The sequence below is a fragment of the Leuresthes tenuis genome, unplaced genomic scaffold (assembly GCF_036924035.1).
Source record: "Leuresthes tenuis unplaced genomic scaffold, fLeuTen1.0.hap1 SCAF_2, whole genome shotgun sequence".
Taxonomy (NCBI): Eukaryota; Metazoa; Chordata; class Actinopteri; order Atheriniformes; family Atherinopsidae; genus Leuresthes; species Leuresthes tenuis.
In genome coordinates this window covers 3375581-3384037 of record NW_027325356.1, presented here as the reverse complement: position 1 = coordinate 3384037, position 8457 = coordinate 3375581, and the positions used below count along the sequence as shown (strand labels likewise).

Here is an 8457-nt window from a genome sequence, read left to right as displayed (position 1 = left end):
ACATCAGGAATTCCGAGTTTTCAGTTGCAATTGAATGCAGCATATAAAGCGCGGCAGGGTTCGCCGCGGTGGTATTTTCTCATTTATTCTTAACATTTTGTGAATAAGTCAAGGGAGAGGTGTTGGAAAGACAAATTAGATGCGTTGTACTCTATTGACGTGCAAATAGATCGTTTTATGAGCGTCAGTCCGGAAAAATCCGACTCTTTCGTTCAGCGGCCGAACATAAAAAAAAGAGAAACTAGCTCTGACGTCATTACGTCAACGTACGCGCTTCCCCTTTAGTTCTTCCCTGTTGTTTACATGTGAAAACCTTCCACCGTTGTGGTTAAAAAGCTGGTTAACAGCAGCTATCAGCTTCAGTGGGTCGTTACCGACTGTTTGGGATGATTAAGACAGAAAAAATTCTGCACTTGAAGAGCTGCCGGGGCCGGAAGGTTCGGGTGGTTCGGGAGCATTATCTGAGGGAGCGGGTCCCCTGCTTCAGCTGCCTGTGTCAGGCGGACTGTGCGAACGGTAAGTCAGAGGAGCACAAACCCACAAAAAGCGCTTTATTTACAGCCACAGCTCACACATCCTTTTCAGGATGAGGCCACCAGATGACACAAAGAGGCGACGAGCGGGGTTGCCAGATCGTGTGAGAGAAACAAGCAGCCAGGTCATTGGAAACAAACTGATCAAATGATCAATATGAATCCAAATATCTTTCTAATATAGGTGAAGTGATCAGTGGAGGAAGAAGTGTTATGGCCCATAAGTAAAACCCAATAGTACAGTGTAAAATTGTACAACAACATCGTTCAAAATCCTGCTAAAGTAGAAAGATCTACAAAGAGAAAGACTAAATGGGCTTTAAATGACCTGAAATAGACTCATATGGTATAAGAATATGGTTCAGAACCACACGTACTGTAAGATAACTATTTATGAGTCATCAGTTTGCCTCCACAGTGGATTAAAGGTAGAAAACTGCTGTTTTCTGCCTTCTGCTTGCTCTGCCTGCTGTTTCTGTGATGAAAACTATCTGTTTATCATTTACACACCTGTATATTTTAAATGTGCTGGAGGGAACAGAACTGGAGATATAAGCAGCACAGGTAAAACTAAAGAGGGGTGGGGGGGTTTACTCCTCGACATTAGACTAAATGCATCCTAAAGTGAAGGAAGTGTCAGAGTCACAGAGCTGAGGAACTGACCGGATAACCCTCCAAACAGATGGAAAGGTGCTGCCTGGAGATTTGACCCACTACGTGGTGCCTGATGCCCAGGTGGTGGTCAGCTACCTGGAGATCCTGGAGTTCAGGGAGCTGCAAGGCATCATCTTCACTCAGACCGCCTGCCAGGCTTTGCACAGCAAGGGACGGAGGTATTTCATTTTTATTCTCGTGTAACTCTGACTATTTAGGACTTTTTTCATCTTCTTCTGGAGCAGCGCAGCTTCTCTTTCCGTCCCTGGAAACTAACGCGCTCCAGGTTCCCTCACAGTTTATCCTCTTTTTGCACCAGGTTTATAGCTTACTAAACATCTCTTCTTTATTATTCTTTATTAAACATTTAATCTATGAAAGTGCACCAAATATTAGGACAAACAAACCCTCGGATTACATCATGTAGAGCAGTGTTTCTCAACCCTGGTCCTCTGGGCACCCCCCCCTGCATGTTTTCCATGTTTCCCAGCTCCAGAACACCTGATTCAAATGCATGGGCCGGGACTTTAAGCTCTGCAGGAGGCTGAGGACGACCCGTTTGAATCAGGTGTTCTGGAGCAGGGAAACATGGAAAACATGCAGGGCGGTGCCCAGAGGTCCAGGACTGAGGAACACTGATATAGATGCATCAGGTAATAAACACAGACAGCTGTGTCTTTTACTCAAAATGTCCTTTTTGCATCAAAATAATGAGCTTTTGTGGATATTTTCGCCAGCCGGTTAAACCCTTTCGTACTGCCAGAAGTGCTCTGACGGCGGCACAGAACTGGAGCTGCGACCCTGATACGCCGTGTCCTGCAGGCTGTGTTGGACCACAGTGTCTGATAATCACGACTTTGCAGGATTGCAGCAGAAAGTCGACACGGCAGGACTGAGAATGAGCTTCCAGGTGTTTTAGCGACAGTAAAATCGATCGATCTCGTCTCCTTTTGTCCGTCGGTTCTCGCTGTCGGTAAATATGTGTTTTATGATATGAAAAATTCAATTCAATTCAATTAAATTCAATTCCATTTTATTTATAAAGCGCCAGATTACAACAATTGTCATCTCAAGGCACTTAAGTAAAATAGTCCAATTCAAGCCAATTGGAATTCAATTCATTGTAATCATAATCCAATTAATTCATATGGAGCCGATTCAAAAATAATATCCGAGCTGAGGAAACCAACAGATTGGACCGAAACTTGTCTTCAGTCCAATCTCCCGTCCTGAGCCTGAGGGACTGTGGAAAGGAACGACTCCCTTTAACAGGAAGAAACCTCTGGCAGAACCAGAACCAGGAAGAAACCTCTGGCAGAACCAGAACCAGGAAGAAACCTCTGGCAGAACCAGAACCAGGAAGAAACCTCTGGCAGAACCAGACTCAGGAAGAAACCTCTGGAAGAACCAGAACCAGGAAGAAACCTCTGGCAGAACCAGACTCAGGAAGAAACCTCTGGCAGAACCAGAACCAGGAAGAAACCTCTGGCAGAACCAGACTCAGGAAGAAACCTCTGGCAGAACCAGAACCAGGAAGAAACCTCTGGCAGAACCAGGAAGAAACCTCTGGCAGAACCAGAACCAGAACCAGGAAGGGTGGCCATCCGCCTGGACCAGCTGGGGTTTGAGAGGACAGAAAAGAGGGAAAAGAGGGGGAAAAACACCATAACACCATTCAAAGGATACCTGCTGGAACAGGGAAACACAAGTTAATAACCACAATAATGTCACAGGGACATAAAATCATTTGTGAAATTAAACAGGGGGAAAAAGAGAGCAAAGTGAGGAAAGGTGTGACAGATGAGGTCCCCCAGCAGGCTGGGCCTATAGCAGCAGAACTATGGGATGTTTCAGGCTCACCTGAGCCATCCCTAACTATAAGCTTCATCAGAAAGGAAAGTTTCAGCCTGATCTTAAAGGTAGAGAGGGTGTCTGCTTCCTGGACATTTACTGGCAGCTGGTTCCACAGAGAGAAGATGAAACTTGAACTGAAGTTAAGGTGCTGCTGTCGTGGGAATTGTTCTGACAATCTATGACATGATAACCTCAGATTGTCAGTGAACAAAATGCAGATTTGTTGCTCTTTACGGACTGTAACCTGAGCATGAAACAAATAAAATCAACAGAAATCCAAATAACATGTTGCACCGTGTTAAAGAACCTGTGCCTTTTGACCAATCAGAATCCTGTGCTGATTCTCGCTGAAATGAAGCCTTCAGTTGTCCAAAGTCAGCAGCAGCAGCTCAGTGGTTACCTTTGAGTTCAGCCTGAAACGGCCACCTACCTGCACAGGTGAGCGGGGGTCGGCCTCATTACATCAGCTCTGCTGACGAAGCCAAAGCAGATCCTGAGTCTGAGACTTGAAGCACCTTCTGACAAAGCTGATGGATACTGTGAATAAGGAGTCCCACACGACCTCGGCTCACTTTGCGCTTTGTTATGGATTTCTGCTGACGCGGCCGCTTTAAAGGGCTGCATCGTTAATGTGTCGAAGCGTCACTTTTGATAAAGTTGGGCAGAAGTAGTGGTTTGCTGTAATTACACTTTTCTGTTCACAGGAAACCAACCTCTGTGTTTAAGCTTTATTTCTTTTTATCTTGAACGTGTTTAACTGTACTTTAAAAACTTTGAACAGCAGGAAAACACACAAATTCTTACATTTACGAGCCCAAAATATTCAAAAAAATGTTCTTTTCAGCTTAATTTGATCTGTTAATATACATATCTTTAATATTTTTAATCATAATTTGGTTTTAAAGAGTCTCTGAGGAGAAAAGATGTTCAGAGGAGTTTAAAACAATGTTCCTCAGAGAAAGACTGGAAGGGATCTGCATATTTCTGCCTCTACAGAGCAGAAAATCATTAAAGCATTCAAGGAATCTGGAGGAGTTTCAGTGTAAAGGACGAGGGAGCGAGCCTAAACTGGACCCCGTGACCTCTGACCCCTCAAGAACCGTCATTCATCAACATAGTATATAAAGTATATAAAATCTCCCCATGCACTCATATAGCACTATAAAATGAAAAGTTTGCTATGTAGTCCACCGTAAAATGAATATTAGGGAGTTGAAATATAATTAAAAATGTCTTTCTTTGTCCCAGAAGGAAATTCTGTGATTTTTTTGGACACATTCTGAGTCTTTGAGTGAACTCCAGCTTGTCCACAAATGTTTTTAAAGACAATATCATTAAAGCATTGAAGGAATCTGGAGGAGTTTCAGTGTAAAGGACGAGGGAGCGAGCCTGAGCTGGACCCCGTGACCTCTGACCCCCGTCATTCATCAGCAGCTGATAGAAGCACATGGACAAGGGATTACTGTGGAAACCTTTGTCCAGCACCACAATACAGAGTTCCATCCACAAGCTTTACTGTGCAGAAAAGAAGCCTGATGTTAACCTCGTCCACTTCTCTGGGCTCGGAGGCGTCTGGGATGGACCGTCACACGGTGGAAACGTGTGCTGTGGTCAGACCCATCAGTATTCCACATCTTTGTTGGAAGAAATGGAGTAAAAGCAGCATCCAGAGCAGGGGTCGGGAACCTTTTTGACTAAGAGAGCCATGAAAGCAAAAAATTTGGAAATGTATTTCAATGAGAGCCATATAATATATTTTAGTAGCTCTCGGCTCGCTTTCTTTCTGCTGTCTCCTGCCGGGTATTTTGATGCAAAGGTAGCATGAAGCGTGTCGAAGTGCCGCTTTACATTCGACCGTTTCATCGATGTAATTTTGTCTTTGCAAATTAGACACACCGCAGAATTTGCTCTCTCCACAAAGGCGAATTCTTCAGTCCATTCGGCCTGAAATGTACGATACTCGTCATCTTTTTTTCTTCGTCGAAGGGTTAGCTTTGAGCTAATGACCGAGCAGACTGATTCAAAAGGGGGCGTTTACCTGTTTTACGCCGCAACGGCCAACGTAGTCCAGTATCATCCAATTAAAATAATGGACAATCGCTCCTGCAGCCCTGAACAGGACATGAAAAATGGATGGATGGATTAAAACAAGTGAGAATATTTAGTTTTATCTGCGAGCCATAGGTTCCCGACCCCTGATCCAGACGGTTCTCAGGCCAAAATGGAAAATATTCCAGGCCTGAAATGTAAAAAATGGATTTATATTAACAAGTTAGATCAAGTGGAATGGATAAAACACGACATATTTGAGTTAATAGTGTCTGAAGGGAAATAAAAGGGAATATTTGCTCTATTTTATTGATTACCTGCCACTCTGAAACAGTAAAGGTAACAACACTATGATAAAGAAAGACTGTCCACGTGTCAAATGAATGCTTTAATGTTTCCAACTTGTGAAGGAAGCACCTGTTCTGGGGCAGATTATTGATCAGCACCTGTTAGACCTCCCTCCTCTGATCGATCGGTTCTCCAGGAACATGAGAAGTTCAAATCTTCTGGACTCTTCCAGTGAAACATCTTCTGGAGCAGAACCGGCTCCGAAGCGTCACGTTGTTCAGGAACACTGATGAAGATAATTTCACATTTAATCACCTGAGAAAAGGAACATTAGCAGGAATATTTGTTCTTTATTTGGTGAAAAGAGCATTTAAAGCAGCTCTGAATCCTAGTTAAAGCCGTTAACTGTGAGTTGGACCTCCTGCAGGAACCTGACGTTCCCAGGATGGTTCCCACAGTTTCTGCTCCGCTTCATGTCCACTCTGTGGAGTGTTTCAGTGTTTTGTTCTGTTGGGTCTGCAGGTACTACAACCGCCTTCGAAGCTTGGTCAAAGACCCTCGACACGACTGTGTGCTGTTTGCCAATGAGTTTCAGGAGTATTCCTACTGTCCGCGAGAGAAAGGCGAGAGCCCGGAAAAGTGGCAGACCAGGTCAGTGCTCCCCGAACAACCAGAACCAGCAGCTTTAGGTCTCATTTAAACCGGATCTGGTTCTGAGTCTTCCCAGATCTGATGATTCACGGTGTTTTTATCACATTTTTGGAGAAGTACAGCCGATTCTTTTCACTCGAGGTCTTCACAGGTCCACTCGGTTCTGGTTTGTCATTAATGTCCCACATTTTTTATGACACTTATTTGCCTTCCAGCAGTCGGATGTTAAAGGGGAACTCCGGTATTTTTAAACCTGGACCTTGTTTCTGGCATGAAATACGTTCATCTGCTCACCGAGAACAGTTTGGTGAAAGTCGGCGTCCTTCGGAAGATATTTAGATAACTGGAGATCCATATAACGGAGTGAACGGGGCTTAGAGGATGCAGCCTCTAAATAAGGCTTTATCTGTCTTTATTTCACCAATACTTTAAGAAGAATGAATGAATGAACGTGTGCTATAGCTCTATTAGCTCATAGCTGCTGTTATGTGGCTACTTGCAGCTATAGGAGAGCTAACGGAGGGATTTCTACACAGGCACTCTACTGGGACCACTTCATCCACACGCCCCCCTGCAGCACAGTTTATTCACTCCGTGCTCTGTGACAGTCGGCTAACTTCACACAGAGTTTGCTGCTGATAGTTTTGTGCAACATGGCAGGATATTTATCAGATTTTGACAACATGAACGACGACTTTGAGTAAGATGGACGTTCTTACCGGAGTGAATAAACTGTGCTGCAGGGGGGCGTGTGGATGAAGTGGTCCCAGTAGAGTGCCTGTGTAGAAATCCCTCTATAAGCCCCCCGATAGCCGCCAATAACAACAACACAGCAGCTATGAGCTAACAGAGCTATGAGCTAACAGAGCTATAGCACACGTTCATTCATTCATTCTTCTTAAAGTATTGGTGAAATAAAGACAGATAATGCCTTATTTAGAGGCTGCATCCTCTAAGCCCCGTTCACTCCGTTATATGGATCTCCAGTTATCTAAATATCTTCTGAAGGACGCCGACTTTCACCAAACTGTTCTCAGTGAGTAGATGAACGTATTTCATGCCAGAAATACTCTTTTAATCGAGGGGGGGGGTTATTGGATAACATCAATCCCTTTAGTTTTGCTCTTTTTTAAAAATGTTTTATTATTCATGAGTTTGTGGGGAGATTCATGGTTTGATTTCATGCCAGAAATAAGGTTTAAAAATACCGGAGTTCCCCTTAAACTTTAACCAGAGGGAAAGTAAGCTGAAGTCCACACGTCTGTGCTGCTCATCTGAATTGTTTCATGTGAGCAAACGCACAGTTTCTTGGCCTGAACGTGCACATGCACGCTCCAGGAAGCCGCTGCCAACTCCTGGATATAAAGTGGACTTAACTTTCTAAAACTTTTCAACCACAGCAGGTTAGTGACAGCTTGATGCTGATTTCTGTCCCTGAGGGTTGTTCAGCAGATTTTCAGCTTTACTTTAACCTGTACAATAAGCCACAGGTGCAGAACCACACGGTGCTTTGGGCACTTTACTGGCTCAGATGCCAATCAAACATTTAGAGTAACTGTCTCGGTGAGAGCTGAGGGTGCAATTTTCCTCCTTCAGGTGAATGAGCCACAAAGAAAGCAGGCAGACTTGAGACTGACAGCTAAGATGCGATTATAAACCCCAGTGATTATTCCCGTTTCCTCCATTAAGTGTGCTTAAATGTTTTTCACAGTGGAGCACACGTCCCATGCAGGTTTGAGCACTCAGGCTCCAAACTGGAGAGCTGTGTTTCCATTTATGTTGGCATTTGATGCTCCGTCAGAGGTTTGATGGAGGAACTCAGACTGCAAAAAGTCTTACAAAACAGACAAATCTCAGTGTTTCTGGGGCTATTTCAAATAAATGTTGGATCAAAATGATGAGAATGAGCTTTTGGGGAAATAATGGACACATCATCTTTACTAAACTATGGATTTGCATGTAAAAAGGTTCCTGCTGTGAGTTCTGATGTGATAAACCTTGACAGAGAAGGCCTGAGGTGCCTTCTGCTCCCATGAACTCTTCATGCTGTTGGAACATGATCTGAGCTGCAGATTTTTGCAGTAAGAACTTGCAGGGGCAGCCTGTCTGTTCGCACCTCGTCCTGGAGGTTGGGAATGAACTTTTTCTGTGTGTGTTTGTGTGCAGGTGTGTGTATTCTGCTGCAGTGTGGTACTACAACCACCTGGCAGGCCTGATGAATGTAGTGATGATCACAGAGGATGAGGACGCCGTGGCTCGATTCAGCAGCCTCAACTCTGGAGTGTACGTCATCACCGTCCAGGTATGTGGCGTTTAACTCTGGCTCCGATCAGACGCCTTTGACCTGAGGCCGGGTCCCGGTGGTGGTTCTGCAGCTCTGAAAGTCAGCTGTTCAACCTAAAGCCTCACAGAGCTGAAACAACGGAAA

The 8457-nt window shown here is 44.4% G+C and overlaps 1 protein-coding gene across 1 annotated transcript in view; it reads left to right on the top strand.

Annotated features, from left to right (window-relative positions):
• The first annotated feature begins 277 nt into the window (after positions 1-277).
• The window catches only part of dis3l (DIS3 like exosome 3'-5' exoribonuclease), a 22883-nt gene continuing 14703 nt past the window's right edge, over positions 278-8457 (top strand). Inside the window, exons 1-4 of the mRNA XM_072379895.1 lie at positions 278-516; positions 1216-1366; positions 5901-6029; positions 8196-8331. Of these exons, the coding sequence (XP_072235996.1) occupies positions 387-516; positions 1216-1366; positions 5901-6029; positions 8196-8331 (546 nt within the window). The 5' untranslated portion in view covers positions 278-386. The remainder of the gene's footprint in view (positions 517-1215; positions 1367-5900; positions 6030-8195; positions 8332-8457) is intronic.